At 42.0% G+C, this 21,320-nt stretch overlaps 1 protein-coding gene across 1 annotated transcript in view; it reads right to left on the reverse strand.

Moving 5' to 3' along the window:
- Window positions 1-19,896, reverse strand: part of tmem178bb (transmembrane protein 178Bb) — a 238,436-nt gene extending 218,540 nt beyond the window's left edge. The window contains exon 1 of the mRNA XM_060903297.1: window positions 19,515-19,896. Coding sequence (XP_060759280.1) covers window positions 19,515-19,896 — 382 coding nt within the window. The remainder of the gene's footprint in view (window positions 1-19,514) is intronic.
- Between the last annotated feature and the right edge of the window lie 1,424 nt (window positions 19,897-21,320).

Genomic DNA, 21,320 nt, shown 5'->3' on the forward strand with positions numbered 1-21,320 from the left:
ACCGTACCGCCCCAAAAAGGCAACAAAATGTGGAATAAAAATATTTGACAGTAAGAACGTATCTTTTTTTATTTTTCAAGAATTATCATGATAGCATTTTCCACAAATTGCTCCTGTCATTTCGCCGGTTTGTTTAGATTCTAAGCGGAAATGATTTTGTCGGACGTTTTGTATAAAGTTTTTATTTATCGAATTTGCAAAAAATAAAAAGAAAAATGTTCTGTTTCTCAAAATCCAGTGAATGTGGATAGAATAACACAGTTATTCCACTCAATCTCGTTGTACTTGGCTTATAGCTAACTCGGTGCTACGCACCTTGTCAGCGTTCAGCTCATGTACAACTTGATTTTGTGGAATAACTGTTAAATATATATACACATCTGTGCCTCAGTTTAAGATCTGGTTACGTGAGCTCATTGGCATATTGCATTTGGAGAAGGTTCAATATGGCATGATGGACAATCTTAATAAATTTTCAGATATATGGCAGCCATTTTTGGCTCACCTTGATAAATATAACACTGATCTTGACCAGCAAGGGAGTTCATAGAGTGCCATCCACCTTTACCATCTCTGTTTAGTATTTGTGTTAAGATTCTAGTGTCAGTGATGCAGCAGTGTACACAATTATTGTTTTTAAATATGCCCTGTTTTTTTTTTTTTGCTGTATTTTTTTGTGTTCTGTTTTACTTGTTGTTTCTACTTTGTCTTTTTTCTGTGTTTGTTTTCTGTAACTTGTACAAAATTCTAATAAAAATATTTAAAAAAAATAAATAAATAAATATATATATATATATATATATATATATATATATATATATATATATATAAAAAACAAAGGGTGGCACGGTGGTGTAGTGGTTAGCGCTGTCGCCTCACAGCAAGAAGGTCCGGGTTCGAGCCCCGTGGCTGGTGAGGGCCTTTCTGTGTGGAGTTTGCATGTTCTCCCCGTGTCCGCGTGGGTTTCCTCCGGGTGCTCCGGTTTCCCCCACAGTCCAAAGACATGCAGGTTAGGTTAACTGGTGACTCTAAATTGACCGTAGGTGTGAATGTGAGTGTGAATGGTTGTCTGTGTCTATGTGTCAGCCCTGTGATGACCTGGCGACTTGTCCAGGGTGTACCCCGCCTTTCGCCCGTAGTCAGCTGGGATAGGCTCCAGCTTGCCTGCGACCCTGTAGAACAGGATAAAGCGGCTAGAGATAATGAGATGAGATGAGACACATAACAAATATGCCCAGTCATGTATCTTTCCAATTATTTCCTTGTATCCATCCATTGAGGACAAAGGATAAATGTACAAATCAGTATAAGTATCAGAATCATGTTTATTGGCTAAGTATGTTGACACACACAAGGAATTTGGTTCCGGCAGTCGGTGTCTCCCTAGCAATACAGAAAAAAAATCTCAGTGGTGTTATCATCTTTAAATGTATCCATTTGCACATTTGGCTAAATTATGAGTAATATAAGAGCGCATTTTGCTTCCTGGGTTGTTTGTTTGTTTGTTTGTTTGTTTGTTTGCCTCTTTAATTCAGATTGGTCAGAACAGAAGTTCTGACTGTCGTTTCAGCTGTGAGACAAATCCCAGGATTATAGTAGTGCACTATTCTTAAACCTCATAATGATCATTTCTGTGGTAACAGCTAATGGACTTGTGTGGCAAATGCTGCAAACAAATGGAGTAATTGTTGATGTTGTGAAATTTTGTATGTTTATTTAGTGTTTTTGGACAGGTTTCCAGTGTCAGTGCTTTGTATCAGTCAGACGTAAGGCCTTTCTCCTCCAGGGGAAAGTCTTCAGTTTGGAGGGTTTTGTGGTTTCTTGATAATGTGGCAAGCTGCATTTTGTTGTGTAACTAACCTCAATGCAGAAAAAATATGGAAAATTATTATAAGTATTATGGGCGGCACAGTGGTGTAGTGGTTAGCACTGTCACCTCACAGCAAGAAGGTTCTGGGTTTGAGCCCAGTGGCCAACAGGGGCCTTTCTGTGTGGAGTTTGCATGTTCTCCCCGTGTCTGTATGGGTTTCCTCCGGGTGCTCCGGTTTCCCTCACAGTCCAAAGACATGCAGGTTAGGCTAATTGATGGCTCTAAATTGACCGTAGGTGCGAATGTGAGTGTGAATGGTTGTTTGTCTCTATGTGTCAGAGCTACGATAACCTGGCGACTTGTCCAGGGTGTACCCCACCTCTCACCCATAGTCAGCTGAGATAGGCTCCAGCTTGCCCACGACCTTGCACAGGATAAGTGGTTACGGATAATGGATGGATGGATTATAAGTATTGTGCCATTGTTTATAAGAAATAAAAATGGAATGGTTGTAAAAGGAATACAATTCTTTAGAAAGTGCCGTTAATGGGAAATACAACTTTGGGATGGAAATAGTAGCTCTGCTTCTTGCTGAGCCATATCTTACCACCCTGTTCGTGATTATTTCCATATACTAATACTAACTGATATACAATTTATATAGCACCTATACAAATATGCTGTAAGCGCTATATAATCATCTCATCTCATCATCTCTAGCCGCTTTATCCTGTTCTACAGGGTCGCAGGCAAGCTGGAGCCTATCCCAGCTGACTACGGGCGAAAGGCGGGGTACACCCTGGACAAGTCGCCAGGTCATCACAGGGCTGACACATAGACACAGACAACCATTCACACTCTCATTCACACCTACGGTCAATTTAGAGTCACCAGTTAACCTAACCTGCATGTCTTTGGACTGTGGGGGAAACCGGAGCACCCGGAGGAAACCCACGCGGACACGGGGAGAACATGCAAACTCCGCACAGAAAGGCCCTCGCCGGCCACGGGGCTCGAACCCGGACCTTCTTGCTGTGAGGCGACAGCGCTAACCACTACACCACCGTGCCGCCCGCTATATAATCACAAACTAGTAAATAATAATTCAATAACTAATTAAAAGACTAATAACTAAAGACTAAACAGCTATAGATCAAAAGTGAGCCTAAAAAGATGCGTCTTAAGTCTGGCTTTGAAAACATTAATGTTCTCGGAAATGCGCACATGGTCAGGCAATTTATACCAAAGAAACGGAGCATGTGAAGAAAAAGACCTAAAACCATAATTGCTCAGGCTGTAGGAGACTGGGACAAGCCGGATAGCAGAAGTAGAGGGACGTAAGGTTCTTCTAGGTCTATACACTGTCAAAAGCTCTTGTAGGTAGGAAGGCGCAAGACCATTCAGACATTTAAAAGTAAGTAGATTAATCTTGAACATAATTCTAAATTCAACTGGCAGCCAATGCAGCTCCTATAAGACATATAACAACCTGCTTAAAGTGTTTAACTCCTTACATGTCAGACACACAACACACTCTGAAACATTGATGCTGACAGAGTGGCATTCCACCGTCGTCACACGTATGCCGACCCTTTTTTTACAGGGTTTTATTGAATCGCATGTTTATGAACAGAACCATCATGGAACCAATTCCACCATCGTCTGATGACACATTTAGATGAAGACAACATGGATAAGGGAGCAAAAATCAAGTCTATGGCAAAACATTTGAATAAGCAAACTCACAGCACATGCCTTAGTGAGGAAGAGTAGCATCCTCACCAAGGTAATAATGATGGAAAGGTTTGAAACATTCTGCAAGCCGTGGTTTGAGTTATGACAGTGTTACAATCTTAAGTTGCTTCAAAAACATAACTCAAGGACGTGCTTTAAAATTCCTTCATGACACAGCAATAGAAAGATTATTAAATACCACGGATAAAGCAGTGATACACAATTTTTTTCTGTTGGGCTATGATTTAAAAAGACCCAGGGGAAATATAGAATCTGTTTTATCCTTTTTTTAAATAGAAAAACTACAAAAAGATTTAATTTAATACCTGAGGAAATCAAAAGTTGTTCTTGCTGTTAAAGGAACAGTCCACCGTACTTCCATAATGAAATATGCTCTTATCTGAATTGAGACGAGCTGCTCCGTACCTCTCCGAGCTTTGCGCGACCTCCCAGTCAGTCAGACGCAGTCAGACGCGCTGTCACTCCTGTTAGCAATGTAGCTAGGCTCAGTATGGCCAACGGTATTTTTTGGGGCTGTAGTTAGATGCGACCAAACTCTTCCGCGTTTTTCCTGTTTACATAGGTTTATATGACCAGGGATATGAAAAAAGTTCAGTCACACAAATTGAAACGTAGCGATTTTCTATGCTATGGAAAGTCCGCACTATAATGACAGGCGTACTAACACCTTCTGCGTGCTTCGGCAGCGCATTGATATCTGAGCTCCGTATCAATGCGCTGCCGAAGCGCACAGAAGGTGTTAGTACGCCTGTCATTATAGTGCGGACTTTCCATAGCGCAGAAAATCGCTACGTTTCAATTTGTGTAACTGAACTTGTTTCATATCACTGGTCATATAAACCTATGTAAACAGGAAAAACGCGGAAGAGTTTGGTCGCATCTAACTACAGCCCCAAAAAATACCATTGGCCATGCTGAGCCTAGCTACATTGCTAACAGGAGTGACAGCGCGTCTGACTGCGTCTGACTGACTGGGAGGTCGCGCAAAGCTCGGATAGGTACAGAGCAGCTCGTCTCAATTCAGATAAGAGCATATTTCATTATGGAAGTACGGTGGACTGTTCCTAGATGACACATGTAGTAATAGTTGGTCATTACATCAGATGAGAAGCCTAAATATAATATTTATCATTATTCTATCCACATTCACTGGATATGAGCAATTGCATGCTCTGATTGGCTACTCTACAACTCGGATATCAGCTCATATACCATGAGTAAAGAAAAACAAAATGGCGGAGTGTGTTGCTGAACCAACTGAGGTGGAAATAAAAACTCTACTCAAAAACAAAACGCCAAAAATACACAAAAAAGCAACAAAATGTGGAATAAAAGTATCTGATGGTAAGAACGTATCTTTTTTATTTTTCAAGAATTATTATTATCATCGCATTTTTCACAAACTGTTACTGTCATTTCGCCGGTTTGTTTACATTCTAAGCGGAAATGGTTTGTCGGACGTTTTATATAAAGTTTTTATTTATCAAATTTGTAGAAAATAAAAATGCTCTGTTTCTCAAAATCTAGTGAATGTGGACAGAATAAAACAGTTATTCCACTCAGTCTTGTCATGCATGGCTTATAGCGAACTCGGTGCTACGCGCCTCGTCGGCTATCAGCTCATGTACGACTCGATTTCATGGAATAACTGTTAAATAGCTTGATAATGAAACCATTACAGTTGAGCAATGCATTATATCATGAGTATCATCAATGGCATAATAAGAACAATGTGGGGCAAGTTATTAAACATGAACACTTAAAAATAGACTGACAGCTTCATTCATGATTCATAATTTTAATGATCTAGGCTCATTAAAAGCTGGGTTATGGGGGATTGAATCTACAGTCTGGGCTAGAAAGAAATCAGGCCCAGCCCCACTTCTTCATATAATTGTGTACTTTTCTTACGGTCGTGCTTTTGCACTCGGTTTCACAAAAATCCAAAATCTGCTTTAAGACCTTTGTTAACAGCAAATAATCTGATGTGGATGCACAGTAGTGTAGTGGTTAGCACTGTCGCCTCACAGCAAGAAGGTTGTGGGTTCGAGCCCAGTGGCTGACGGGGCCCTTTCTGTGTAGAGTTTGCATGTTCTCCCAGTGTCTGCGTGGGTTTCCTCCGGGTGCTCCGGTTTCCATCACAGTCCAAAGGCATGCGGTTAGATTAACATGGGGCAACCAGGGCCTGAAGGTTGGGCTGAAGTGGCCTTGAGCAAGGCATCTAACCCACAACTGCTCCCTGAGTGCTGCAGCATACCGGTAGCTGCCCACTGCTCTGGGTATGTGTGTGCACTCATTGCTCACTTGTGTGTTCCCTACTTCAGATGGGTTAAATCCAGAGGAGACATTTCACTGTGCTTGAGTGTACTTAAGGCTTCTTGTCTTAAAAACGAAACCCTATATTGATGTTGTTTTATGTTTGAAAAGCATTTAGCCATATTAGCCCATTTATTCCAGCTGCCCATTCTCGCACGCAATATTGTTCCCACTATAGGAGTTCCTAATGGTATTTTCCAAAGGAAATTGCTTGTACCCTGGAGAGGCAAGTAGTAAAATTCATTCTGATTAATGTCATCACCTATATCTCATAAGGGCTTCAGTGACAAACCAGAAGGCCACAGCATCCTCCTCTCACAGTGTCGAATTTAGACACCCAATGGATAGGAATCTCCCCATGGAGCAGGAGGGTAATTCTATCCTCATCTCATCTAATTACTACCCCCTCCACCACCACCTTCTCTCTGGCGCTCTCTCATTATGTTAGAGGACAGACGATGTGGTTTAGGTAGGGGGCCAAGTGTCTTTCACTTTGGCTCTGTGACTCAGTGATTGCACTCTAAGGCCTAAACATCTTCATCATTTCCTGATGGGTTTCCTGTAGAGAACTGAGGAGCAGATGGTGGATGATGAAAAAGGATTCACTTTCCTTGAGTGATTTCTCTCTCTCTCTCTCTCTTTTATACTGTTTGCTTTACCTGTAATCTCCTGATGCCTCTGTCTCATGAATCATTTCCCTTTAACTTTACTTTTTCTTCTTTTCCCCAATTCTCCATCAGTATCTCCTAATCTAGAGTAACTGTCTCATCCAGGGGTCGTTGATTAGTGGACTGTGTTCTAGATGTGGACAAAGTATATCAGTTTATCAAACCAAACATTTGAAAAACACTGTAGAAGGGAAAAAAAATACAAATGTCCGAAGTTCAGCAACTCCAGTTTTCTAATGGCCCTTTTCCACTACCCTTTTTCAGCTCACTTCAGCCCGACACGGCTCGCGTTTCGACTACCTTAGAGCAGCACGACTCAGCTCACTTCAGCCCTGCTTAGCACCCAAAACTCGCACGGTTTTGGAGTGAGGCTGAAGCGAGTCAAACCGAGCCGAGTGGGGCTAGGGGCGTGAGGAGACACTCCCCTGTGCACTGATTGGTGAGGAGGAGTGTCCTCACATGCCCACACACGCCCCGCGAGCACGCTGGGATCTGTAAACACCGTAAACCCGGAAGAAGAAGAATTACGAATTACGAGAATTTCTGAAGCCTTATGCACCTCGCCTCATCTATACGCTCTTGCCAGTATCTGTTGGCGTTGTCGGTGACAACAAGCCACAGCACCAAGACCAGCTACACTAACGACTCCATGTTTATTGTTTACTCTCCGGGTCGTGAGACTACCACTTAAAAGCTCACTGATGTCACTGTTTGCGCCGCCTAACAACATCACGTGACGTCCACCCACTTTCGCTAACTCCACCCAATGTGTCCACCCACTTCCAGCCAGCACGGTTCAGCGCGGTTGTAGTCGAAATGCAACTCCAACAGCCCCGCTCAGCTCGACTCGGCCCAACTCAGCACGGCACGGCTCAGCCCAACTCAGCACGGCACGGCTCAGCCCAACTCAGCCACGTTGGTAGTGGAAAAGTGGCATTAACCTGACATCAATCACAGCTTCTGTGTCGGAACCTCTATTGTAGTAAATCACATGAGGTTAAGTAACTTATCAAGAAAGGAAAGATTTTTCAGACTTTCATAGATTGGCACTAATTGGTAAACTAGTGATGACATCCATCCATCCATTATCTGTAGCCCCTTATCCTGTACAGGGTCGCAGGCAAACTGAAGCCTATCCCAGATGACTATGGGCGAGAGGTGGGGTACACCCTGGACAAGTCGCCAGGTCATCACAGGGCTGACACATAGACACAGACAACCATTCACACTCACATTCACACCTACGGTCAATTTAGAGTCACCAGTTAACCTAACCTGCATGTCTTTGGACTGTGGGGGAAACCGGAGCACCCGGAGGAAACCCACGCGGACACGGGGAGAACATGCAAACTCCACACAGAAAGGCCCCCATCGGCCACTGGGCTCAAACCCAGGACCTTCTTGCTGTGAGGCGACAGTGCTAACCACTACACCACTGTGCTACTTCTTAGTGATGACATGGTTTGTTAAAAAAAAAACACACACAAAAGTTGGGGGATTGAATCTACAGTCTGGGCTAGAAAGAAATCAGGCCCAGCCCCACTTCTTCATACAATTCTGTGTATTTTTCTTACGGTGGTGCTGTTGCGCTTGGTTTCACAAAAATCCAAAATAAATCCAAAATCTGCTTCAAAGGGGAACTGAAGCCACTTTTAAACTTGCTTTGTTTCTTAATTAACGTGTTATTCAATTACGTTTTCAGTTTTATTAACCTTATATCATGACTCATATTGGCATATTATCGGCCTTTTCGGTTTTTAGCCATGTTGAATGTAGTTCATTTGGTCCACGGCAGGCGTCGCTTATCCGCGCGATCTTCACAAGACTTGTGCAAGACTTCAAACGTGATGTGTCAGCACCGCCATTTTGAAAACTGTTTACTCAGCAGCCAGATCACCATATCATTCCAATTTAGATAAATTTCGAGATTTGCCAGCTTCATCAGTGATGGAGATTATTCCATACGACTCTGAACCAATGTGGAGTAGAGAAGAGTTGGAAAGATGACAGGATAAGGACGAGTCCGTCACGCTGGTATTTACGTCATTACTGCCGCACAATTAAAACATGCCAGATCAGGCGGCTGGTGGATTTTCAAAATGATAAATACATGCATGTATTTTTGTGATAAATACATATTATACTGAGTGCATTTCCCACATAATCCTCACTAAGGTTTCGGACAGCACTACAAAATGGCGTCCCCACTATATAGGGCACTATATAGTGAGTAGGGAGCAATTTCGGACACAGGGAAAACTTTCGGCTTGATTACATCAGCATTCGAAAGAGGGCGCGCGCGTCTTTTGACAACATTGGCAGATGTTGGTCACTTTGATTTCCGCTGTACATTTTACTTCCGTCCTACGATGTCTCGCACAGGTCTCAATGAATCTCATTTATGGCTATTGCTTTGACATATGGACTGATATATTACATAGCATATTTCAAACACTCATAACTTGCTATAGCAGTGGCAAAACAGCTGTCAGAAATGCATTCCTATAATTTAAAAAATGGGATAAATAGAATTTTAATAATAAAAAAATTGCCTTCAGTTCCCCTTTAAGACCTTTAAGCAAATAATCTGATGTGGATACCAAAAACAAAACCCTATACTGATGTCTTTTTGTATTTGAAAAACACAAAGGACGTCGCCATAATGGTAATTCTTTACCCAGACTTTTTATGCATTTTATGTAGCTGGACTTCAAATTTTTTTTTTTGTTTTTAGTTGAACGCCCTTTCTCTAGTCCATGGTTTTTTAAATACCCCAGAAGGTTTTTTTTTTTTTTTAAGAATCATGGTTTTTACAGATGGATAACTCTGATTTCTGTAATATGTCTTTTTAAAAGCCCTTGAATTTCTTTATTCTTTCTAAATACAAGTCCTTGAAATTCTTTGCAAAACCTTCCTTCCACAAGGGTCAAGATCAAAAACCACAGAAGAGATTGATTAAGAGATTTTTATTTCTGTTATACCATGTTTTCATTTTTATTTACTAGAAACCTACAGTGGTGCTTGAAAGCTTGTGAACCCTTTAGAATGTTCTATATTTCTGCATAAATATGATCTAAAACATCATCAGATTTTCACACAAGTCCTAAAAGTAGATAAAGAGAACCCAGTTAAACAAATGAGACAAAAATATTATACTTGGTCATTTATTTATTGAGGAAAATGATCCAATATTACATATCTGTGAGTGGCAAAAGTATGTGAACCTTGAGGATTAGCAGTCAATTTGAAGGTGAAATTAGAGTCAGGTGTTTTCAATCAATGGGATGACAATCAGGTGTAAGTGGGCACCCTGATTTATTTGAAGAACAGATCATCATATGTCGTCATTAAGGGGTAAAGAGTTAAAGAACAGGGATCTATCAAAGTCTGATCTTCACAACACATGTTTGTGGAAGTGTATCATGGCACGAACAAAGGAGATTTCTGAGGACCTCAGAAAAAGCGTTGTTGATGCTCATCAGGCTGGAAAAGGTTACAAAACCATCTCTAAAGAGTTTGGACTCCACCAATCCACAGTCAGACAGATTGTATACAAATGGAGGAAATTCAAGACTATTGTTACCCTCCCCAGGAGTGGTCGACAAACAAAGATCACTCCAAGAGCAAGGCGTGTAATAGTCGGCGAGGTCACAAAGGACCCCAGGGTAACTTCTAAGCAACTGAAGGCCTCTCTCACATTGGCTAATGTTAATGTTCATGAGTCCACCATCAGGAGAACACTGAACAACAATGGTGTGCATGGCAGGGTTGCAAGGAGAAAGCCACTGCTCTCCAAAAAGAACATTGCTGCTCGTCTGCAGTTTGCTCAAGATCAGGTGGACAAGCCAGAAGGCTATTGGAAAAATGTTTTGTGGACGGATGAGACCAAAATAGAACTTTTTGGTTTAAATGAGAAGCGTCATGTTTGGAGAAAGGAAAACACTGCATTCCAGCATAAGCACCTTATCCCATCTGTGAAACAGGGTGATGGTAGTATCATGATTTAGGCCTGTTTTGCTGCATCTGGGCCAGGACGGCTTGCCATCATTGATGGAACAATGAATTCTGAATTATACCAGCGAATTCTAAAGGAAAATGTCAGGACATCTGTCCATGAACTGAATCTCAAGACAAGGTGGGTCATGCAGCAAGACAACGACCCTAAGCACACAAGTCGTTCTACCAAAGAATGGTTAAAGAAGAATAAAGTGAATGTTTTGGAATGGCCAAGTCAAAGTCCTGTCCTTAATCCAATCGAAATGTTATGGAAGGACCTGAAGCGAGCAGTTCATGTGAGGAAACCCACCAACATCCCAGAGTTGAAGCTGTTCTGTAAGGAGGAATGGGCTAAAATTCCTCCAAGCCGGTGTGCAGGACTGATCAACAGTTACCGGAAACGTTTAGTTGCAGTTATTGCTGCCCAAGCGGGTCACACCAGATACTGAAAGCAAAGGTTCACATACTTTTGCAACTCACAGATATGTAATACTGGATCATTTTCCTCAATAAATAAATGACCAAGTATAATATTTTTGTCTGATTTGTTTAACTGGGTTATCTTTATCTACTTTTAGGACTTGTGTGAACATCTGCTTATGTTTTAGGTCATATTTATGCAGAAATATAGAAAATTCTAAAGGGTTCACAAACTTTCAAGCACCACTGTAAGTGTTTCTTCAAACATTCCCAGTTGCCTTTTAATCTACTAATTTTAGGAATGAATACAAAGTAATTAGAGTCCTATCCTATTACAGTGAAAAAAAAACAACTTATTTTCAAGCTCTTTGCTTTAGCACTCTTGCCTTTTCTACCTCTCTCTCTCTCCCTCACATACACACTCTCTCTCTCTCTCTCTCTCTCTCTCTCTCGGGAATCTAATATGTTTGTAAGAACAAAATGAATTTCCACTGGGAATAAAAAGTGGAGGAGGGGTGACAAGTAGAGTCAGCAGATTTCGTGCAAAGATATGCTTTGTGTCAGGACAATAGCGGAATAGAAGTCAGCCATGGGCCCACTCACTCACATGCACACGTTTTTAAATTGTTGTTCATTTTCAAGCAAGCAATGACAAATCTGACAGAAAGTTGTCTCTCTGACACATAAATAGCAAGACACTGAATGGTCACTACGTATTGTGATTTTCAGGTGACACGCCCTGTACTATGACCATATTGAGGATGGTTTCTGAATCACGCTGCCAAACACTGGCAGTGGCCTTGTGAGAAAGAAAACAAGAAAGCTTTTGCTAATCGGACAAACCACAGACAGCTTGTGCTGCACACAGGTTTGTAACATTTGCAACTCACAAAGACGCCTCTTCATCAAATACTGAGTTACATAACAGGGCACGTACACACTTGTAAAATCTTTTATGTGCATGTTGCACAGAGGCCATTTTGTGCTGTCACATGCAGATTCACCTTGGCAGAGAGAGCTGGAAGCCTTAAAGCTCCTTACAGCTCCACCCTGAAACACATTCAAAATGTTTGTGCTGAATTATTTATGATGTGTTCAGTGAGTGTGGTTATAATGTCTTGCTCGGTGCTGTATATTTGTCATTTCAGTAAGATAAATGTTGTCCTGCACTGACACCACAGGAAAACAATGCTTGCACATTTACAATGGAGTTTAGTAGGGAGAAAAATGTCAAATATCTTACAACCCCGATTCCAAAAAAGTTGGGACAAAGTACAAATTGTAAATAAACACGGAATGCAATAATTTACAAATCTCAAAAACTGATATTGTATTCACAATAGAACATAGACAACATATCAAATGTCGAAAGTGAGACATTTTGAAATTTCATGCCAAATATTGGCTCATTTGAAATTTCATGACAGCAACACATCTCAAAAAAGTTGGGACAGGGGCAATAAGAGGCTGGAAAAGTTAAAGGTACAAAAAAGGAACAGCTGGAGGACCAAATTGCAACTCATTAGGTCAATTGGCAATAGGTCATTAACATGACTGGGTATAAAAAGAGCATCTTGGAGTGGCAGCGGCTCTCAGAAGTAAAGATGGGAAGAGGATCACCAATCCCCCTAATTCTGCGCTGACAAATAGTGGAGCAATATCAGAAAGGAGTTCGACAGTGTAAAATTGCAAAGAGTTTGAACATATCATCATCTACAGTGCATAATATCATCAAAAGATTCAGAGAATCTGGAAGAATCTCTGTGCGTAAGGGTCAAGGCCGGAAAACCATACTGGGTGCCCGTGATCTTTGGGCCCTTAGACGGCATTGCATCACATACAGGCATGCTTCTGTATTGGAAATCACAAAATGGGCTCAGGAATATTTCCAGAGAACATTATCTGTGAACACAATTCACCGTGCCATCCACCGTTGCCAGCTAAAACTCGATAGTTCAAAGAAGAAGCTGTATCTAAACATGATCCAGAAGCGCAGACGTCTTCTCTGGGCCAAGGCTCATTTAAATGGACTGTGGCAAAGTGGAAAACTGTTCTGTGGTCAGACGAATCAAAATTTGAAGTTCTTTATGGAAATCAGGGACGCCGTGTCATTCGGACTAAAGAGGAGAAGGACGACCCAAGTTGTTATCAGCGCTCAGTTCAGAAGCCTGCATCTCTGATGGTATGGGGTTGCATTAGTGCGTGTGGCATGGGCAGCTTACACATCTGGAAAGACACCATCAATGCTGAAAGGTATATCCAGGTTCTAGAGCAACATATGCTCCCATCCAGACGACGTCTCTTTCAGGGAAGACCTTGCATTTTCCAACATGACAATGCCAAACCACATACTGCATCAATTACAGCATCATGGCTGCGTAGAAGAAGGGTCCGGGTACTGAACTGGCCAGCCTGCAGTCCAGATCTTTCACCCATAGAAAACATTTGGCGCATCATAAAACGGAAGATACGACAAAAAAGACCTAAGACAGTTGAACAACTAGAATCCTACATTAGACAAGAATGGGTTAACATTCCTATCCCTAAACTTGAGCAACTTGTCTCCTCAGTCCCCAGACGTTTACAGACTGTTGTAAAGAGAAAAGGGGATGTCTCACAGTGGTAAACATGGCCTTGTCCCAACTTTTTTGAGATGTGTTGTTGTCATGAAATTTAAAATCACCTAATTTTTCTCTTTAACTGATACATTTTCTCAGTTTAAACATTTGATATGTCATCTATGTTCTATTCTGAATAAAATATGGAATTTTGAAACTTCCACATCATTGCATTCCATTTTTATTTACAATTTGTACTTTGTCCCAACTTTTTTGGAATCGGGGTTGTACAAATATCTTACACTAACAAAGAACCATCATGGTTCTTTGTTAGTTTGTAAATACAAAAGAGCAAGAGCTGTTTTTTGCACTATGTTAATGAAAATTAGAAGACAGAAGCAGTCAGTGTTAGTGCAAACAATGGACTCAAAGTTCGAGAATGCAATGCAGCTATACGACACAGATGCTATTAGTTTCAACAGACTGGCTAGTTATTGATCTACGGGATGACAAGTGTGATAGACGGCGTTGATGGCAGGATTAACATGAAAGCTGAAGTTTTGGAAGCTGACCTGTTTGAGCAGAGTGTACAGATGATGATGAGGTGAGACAGCAGAACAGACTAAAGGACTAAAGCTCTGCTGCATCACTCTCTATGTGTGGAGATGAAGCAAGGGCAAGTGTCATGGACAACTGGCATCGTGGGCCATGTAGAACACCGTTAACCAATGTAAAATTGATAAACATGTATTAAAAAAATACACTAAAAATACACAACTTCATTACAGATTAAATATTAGATGTCATTAAAGATCACATGTTAATTATAAATAGTTAATTAGTTCAGGGTGGAATTTTCCTTTAATATTGAGACAAATAACACTGTTCATCTCATTATTATTTAATAAAATGACACGGGCAAAATTCAATTTCTTCCTCAATAATTTTACAAAATAGCTAAATATGTCAGCAATTAGGGGTTAAACATGGCGGCAATTACATCTTCATACATCCTGCTTATCAGACATTTTCATAGACCACACAGTATAATTGAATTACTGAACAACTCAATGAATTTGAAGCAAGACTTTCATGATTTTGCCATTCTAATGAGACTAACTGTCTGGCTTAAGATTACCTGATAGTTTTAATAGCTTCATACAGTGGATATAAAAAGTCTATACACCCCTTTTACAATGGAACCAAGATAAATCACATCAAATATTTTCCACATTTAAGGTGATATAGCAACCATGTGAAAAACTTGAAGGACGCTTGGTTGAGCGTATACCTCTGCCAAACCACACTACCAACATCAAAATCAAATCACTTGAAACTTGGATAATACTAAAGCTCTCCACCAAACTTCATCAAAATCCATTCACTAGTTTTTGAGTTACACTGAGAACAGACAAAAGACAATCCTGGATCCACATACATATCCAGATTTGCATCAAAATCTAATCAATTGTTCCTTGGTCCATGGCTCACCTTTCCTTAAAATTTCATCAAAATCCGTTCATTACTTTTTGATTTACGTTGAGAACAGACACACAAACAAACAAATGGAGGCGAAAACATAACCAACAAAGTTGGGGGAGGAAACAAACAAACATTTTAAATGAAAAAACAATAAGAAAATTACAATAACTTGGTTTCACAAGCTTTCATACTCCTTAACTAATACTTTGTTCAAGCACCTTTGTTTGTAACACAGCATTCAGTCTTTTTGCGTAAGAGTCTACTAAACAGGGGTGGGTTTCCCAAAAACCTCTTAACACTAACAGCAATTTAACTAGGAGAGAGAGTGTTCATTGTGCTGCTCGCGCTACCATTTAACGATGATCTTTGTGCTGCGATGCTTTTGGGAAACTCAGGCCTGATCTTGATTTAACAATTTTATGACACTCTTCCTTGCAAAAATGCCCCAGCTTTAAAAGATTGTCAAGTGGATATCCTGTGCACAGCCCTCTTCAAGCCATCCCACAGCTTTAGACCTGATTGGGAAATTCCAAAATTGCTGATCTTCTTCTTCAGAAGCTGTTCCTTTTGTTGATTTGGATTTGTGCTTTGGGTTATCAGGCATAGAGTGTTTTGGTAAACTGGGATGTATGGATGCTGTCAGCCCCCCCACTCACTCGCTCACTCGAGTTTGTTGACGGTGTAGTGGCTGGCTGCTTTATGTCCCGGGGCTCCCTCATGCCTGTGTTACCTTCTGGCTCTGCCCTTTTAGTTATGCTGTCATAGTTAGGTTTGCTGGAGTCCCTGCTTGCACTCAGCGCAAAGTGTATACTGTTCTTACTCATCAGGTGACATTGGGCATACCTAACAACCTGAGTTTTCTCTCCCCCCCCCCACTCTGTCTGTCCCTCTGAGTTACATGTTGATCATAAGATCAAGATGTTGACCTCTTCTGCTCCTCAGACCTGCCTGATCCATCCTGATGCCCTATGTCTGGCTGGAGTCTCATCACATCGTTCCTGTGGAGGACGGCCCCATATGGACAGTCGAAAGTCGCACTTGGAAGATGGCTCTGGACACTTACAGTGGTGCTTGAAAGTCTGTGAACCCTTTAGAATTTTCTATATTTCTCCATAAATATGACCTAAAACATCATCAGATTTTCACACAAGTCCTAAAAGTAGATAAAGAGAACCCAGTTAAACAAATGAGACAAAAATATTATACTTGGTCATTTATTTACTGAGGAAAATGATCCAATATTACATATCTGTGAGTGGCAAAAGTATGTGAACCTCTAGGATGAGCAGTTAATTTGAAGGTGAAATTAGTCAGGTGTTTTCAATCAATGGGATGACAATCAGGTGTGAGTGGGCACCCTGTTTTATTTAAAGAACATGGATCTATTAAAGTCTGATCTTCACAACATGTTTCTGGAAGTGTATCATGGCATGAACAAAGGAGATTTCTGAGGACCTCGGACAAAGCATTGTTGATGCTCATCAGGCTGGAAAAGGTTACAAAACCATCTCTAAAGAGTTTGGACTCCACCAATCCACAGTCAGACAGATTGTGTACAAATGGAGGACATTCAAGACCATTGTTACCCTCCCCAGGAGTGGTCGACCAACAAAGATCACTCCAAGAGCAAGGCGTGTAATAGTCGGCGAGGTCACAAAGGACCCCATGGTAACTTCTAAGCAACTGAAGGCCTCTCTCACATTGGCTAGAATGGAAAACACTGCATTCCAGCATAAGAACCTTATCCCATCTGTGAAACATGGTGGTGGTAGTATCATGGTTTAGGCCTGTTTTGCTGTATCTGGCCCAGGACAGCTTGCCATCATTGATGGAGCAATGAATTCTGAATTATACCAGTGAATTCTAAAGGAAAATGTCAGGACATCTGTCCATGAACTGAATCTCAAGAGAAGGTGGGTCATGCAGCAAGACAACGACCCTAAGCACACAAGTCGTTCTACCAAAGAATGGTTAAAGAAGAATAAAGTTAAGGTTTTGGAATGGCCAAGTCAAAGTCCTGACCTTAATCCAATCGAAATGTTGTGGAAGGACCTGAAGCAAGCAGTTCATGTGAGGAAACCCACCAACATCCCAGAGTTGAAGCTGTTCTGTACAGAGGAATGGGCTAAAATTCCTCCAAGCCGGTGTGCAGGACTGATCAACAGTTACCGGAAATGTTGAGTTGCAGTTATTGCTGCACAACGGGGTCACACCAGATACTGAAAGCAAAGGTATTCATACTTTTGCCACTCACAGATATGTGATATTGGATCATTTTCCTCAATAAATAAATGACCAAGTATAATATTTTTTGTCTCATTTGTTTAACTGGGTTCTCTTTATCTACTTTTAGGACTTGTGTGAAAATCTGATGATGTTTTAGGTCATATTTATGCAGAAATATAGAGAATTCTAAAGGGTTCACAAACTTTCAAGCACCACTGTACAGTAATGCTTTTATGTCTGAGGACTACAGCCGACTTGCTAACTTTAGGACTGCAGTTGTCATGAACAGTTTTGCACTCAAGTTTCCATAAATGAACAGTTTATAACGTCAACAAAACAGACTTCATGTTAAAACTATAATGAACTTCCTGGTTACACAGTTATACTTTGTGACTCTATAGGACACTGTTATAGACATGAGTTATTTATAATTACGCTGTCTGTTATCACCCAGATGAGGATGGGTTCCCTTTTGTGTCTGGTTCCTCTCGAGGTTTCTTCCTCGTGCCGTCTGAGGGAGTTTTTCCTTGCCACCGTCGCCACAGGCTTGCTCATTGGGGATAGATTAGGGATAAAATTAGCTCATGTTTTAAGTCTTTAAATTTCTGTAAAGCTGCTTTTCGAAAATGTCTATTGTTGAAAGAACTATACAAATAAACTTGACCTGACTTATGTTGAAAAGTGAAAATTTTTCTTCATATACAGCTGTCTAACATAGGCCTGCAGGTTTTGTCCCAAAATATCTTGATATTTGGAGCTATCCATAAGTCCCTCTATCTTGTAGAGAGCCCCAGTCCCAGCTGAAGAGAAATATCTCCATAGAATGATGCTGCCACCATCATGCTTTAGCATGGGTATGGTGTTCTTTGGGTGATGAGCTGTTTTGTTTTTGCACCAAACACCTTTTAGAATTACGTCCAAATATTCTACCTTGGTCTTAGGAGGTCATAACATATTTGCCATATGGTTTGGGGTGAGCTTGGATCTTTCTTTCTTTCTTTCTTTCTTTCTTTCTTTCTTTCTTTCTTTCTTTCTTTGGTTGGTTATTTTTCATGAGAAAATGCTTTTGTCTAGCCACCTTACCCCATAACCCAAGCATGCAAAGAAGAAAACAGAGAGATTGTTGTCACATTCTTGCCAAAGATTCCTGCACTTCCTTTAATTTTGCAGTTGGTCTTATGGCAGCCTCCATTACAAGTTTTATTCTTGTCCTTTTGTTAATTTTGGAGGCATGTCCTGTCCCTGGTAATATCACTACGATGTCCCAGTTTCTTCACTTGCTGATGATGGCCTTCATAGTGTTCCATGGTACATCTCATGTTTTTGAAATTCTTTCTTGAAACAAATTTGGTTTGTTTTGCACTTGAATTTTGTTGGCTGCTGTATCATATTGAAGGTGGAAAAATATCTGATTTCATTTCTCATGGTTTCATTTTTTACATCACAAACCTGGGGGCGTGTACAATTTTCATATCCAAAACTAAAACAGAAATAAAGAATGATAAATTGGGAACTACAGTAGGCGGCACGGTGGTGTAGTGGTTAGCACTGTCGCCTCACAGCAAGAAGGTCCCGGGTTCGAGCCCAGCAGCCAGCGAAGGCCTTTCTGTTTGGAGTTTGCATGCTTTCCCTGTATCTGCATGGGTTTCCTCCGGGTGCTCCAGTTTCCTCCACAGTCCAAAAACATGCAGGTTAGGCTAATTGGTGGCTCTAAATTGACCGTGGGTGTGAATGGTTGTTTGTCTCTATGTATCAGCCATGCGATAACCTGGCGACTTGTCCAGGGTGTACCCCGGCTCTCGCCCATAGTCAGCTGGGATAGGCTCCAGCTTGCCCGCGACCCTGTAGAACAGGATAAGCGGCTATGGATGGATGGATGGATGGATGGACAGTGGTCTAGATCTAGAGATAAGTGATATGGTGAGCTACACCGTGAGCCCTTATTGTCAAATTGTTAAAAAGTGACGTGTAGCATTTTATGCAGGGTTGTTTAGACTGCGCACATCTGGAGGGACGACATCTGGAGCCTGTCACGAGAATGGATCAGAGCGTACAAAACATATCGTGACTGATTTGTGAATTGGTGCATAATGCAGCCTTGTGAGACAGGACAACTGATTAACACATGATATATTGAGCCCTTGGTGATATGCGCAGGATGAAGGAAGTAAAACTTCAGTGTTTGTGGGATTTTAAAATGTAAACACTCACTTGGACGTGATGCTACCGACAGTTCAGTGCTCAGAGTGTTTTAGGTCTCAGACAGACACATCAAGCCCTTACCTTTCCGAATGAGATCCTCGATGTCCTGGTCGAACCCGAGGCGGTGGCATTTGCTCCACAGGCCCATGTTGGTGGAGTTGTACTGGCGGCTGCACTCATCGGCGGCGCTCATGGCGAAAAGCTGCCGTCGGTTACGCGTCACGAGCAGCTTGCCTTCCCAGCGGTCGAGGCGCGAGCGGCTGGCGCGCAGCGGCAGGCTGTTGTTGGGGATGTAGATGAAACCCGGGTCTTTGCGGCGGCTCGTGAAGCTTCGGCACCGCTCGCGATAGCGCCTGGCGTCCGTCTCGTACCAGTGGTCGGAGCACACGGCCACGGCCAGCATGCCTAGCGCGCACAGGGACAGAGAGAGACCGGCGTAGAGCAGCAGCTTACCGGCGGCCATACCGGTACTCTTCGCAGCTTCGTCGCGCGCTCTCAGCCGCCTTCAGCACCACGAACAGCTCCGGTTGGCGTGCGCGCGCGAATCCCGGTGCTCAGCTGTGCGCATCACCTCGCGACCCACAAGACAAAGCGATCTGAGCTCGAGGAACCGGGATGCGATAAATATCCGTCCGTGCGTCCACTGGAATTTTTTAATCTTGTATGGACGCCTATAACCGGACCATCCGTAAACGGGTTGGTTGGTGGGGGAGGGGATATCCAGTACCTTTAAAAAAAGGGGGGGGGGGGGACAATTATAATAATTATAATATAATAACAACTGTAGTCTCAACCATACACAAGAACCTTCCTGACACTATTCCAACCCAAAGCAAACAAATAAATATGACAGTCCAGTATGATGTCCTGTCCATCTCATGCACTAAACGAACAGGAGCATAATCGCGTTGGATCCCAAAACAAGGTCCAGAGCACATTAATGACATCTATCCAGCACAACCTTGCACTGCTGCCTTTCTCTGTCAGACATCGCATGCACTGAATAGTAAGAGTCAACAGGGTCCGAGTAAACCAGGAGCTCACGTTTTTGCTCGTGCAATAATCTATAAGGCAGTGAGAAATTCAGTAGAGATTCATTGCAATTCTGTAAGCAGATTTGGCTTCGTGAAATCTGACCTAGATTGTACAAGTGTTCCTGATCACAGAGCAATGCTGCTGTTCACACAAAGCCTCCACTGGCCTTCATTTCCTATTCATCACTCAGTCGTTCCTACTCACCGTCAGGGAATAATGATGCTGAAGCTGTACAGTCCCTAAATCCAGGCCATGGCACGAAATCCTTCTCGGTCGGAGGACAATTCTGGATGGAACATAGCCTTGATATTATTTTTACCTGTTACCCAAAGACACCTGGAGAAATTGTGAGAAAAAGCGAAGCCAATCTTCACTTGGATGGTGCGGATTTGGTGAATGTGGCCTCAGCGCTCTCTCTCTCTCTCTCTCTCTCTGTCTATCTCTCTCTCTCTCTGTGTGTGTGTGTGTGTGCGCGTCTCTGTCTCCAGATCCAGCGGTGATGTCATGCTGCCAGCCCGAGACGCTCATTGTTTATTAAAGCACCTTCTTAAAGGCGCAGCGCCACCTGCAGAGGCTTGAGTCAGCGGTATGACGTCATGCGGGAAAACTTCCCGTTTTCGCATCTCGGAAGTCGTCGAGCGTGTCGGAAAACTCCAGATGGCATTAGAATAAACAACCCGCCTTAGTATTATTGCACTGCTGCTTATAGGTTCTGATGGAAACACTTTTATAGCAACTAAGAGTAAAAACAACCTCCATCCATCCATCCATCCATCCATCCATCCATCCATCCATCCATCCATCCATCATCTCTAACCGCTTATCCTGTTCTACAGGGTCGCAGGCAAGCTG

The sequence above is a fragment of the Neoarius graeffei genome, chromosome 21, assembly GCF_027579695.1.
Source record: "Neoarius graeffei isolate fNeoGra1 chromosome 21, fNeoGra1.pri, whole genome shotgun sequence".
NCBI classification, from domain to species: Eukaryota; Metazoa; Chordata; class Actinopteri; order Siluriformes; family Ariidae; genus Neoarius; species Neoarius graeffei.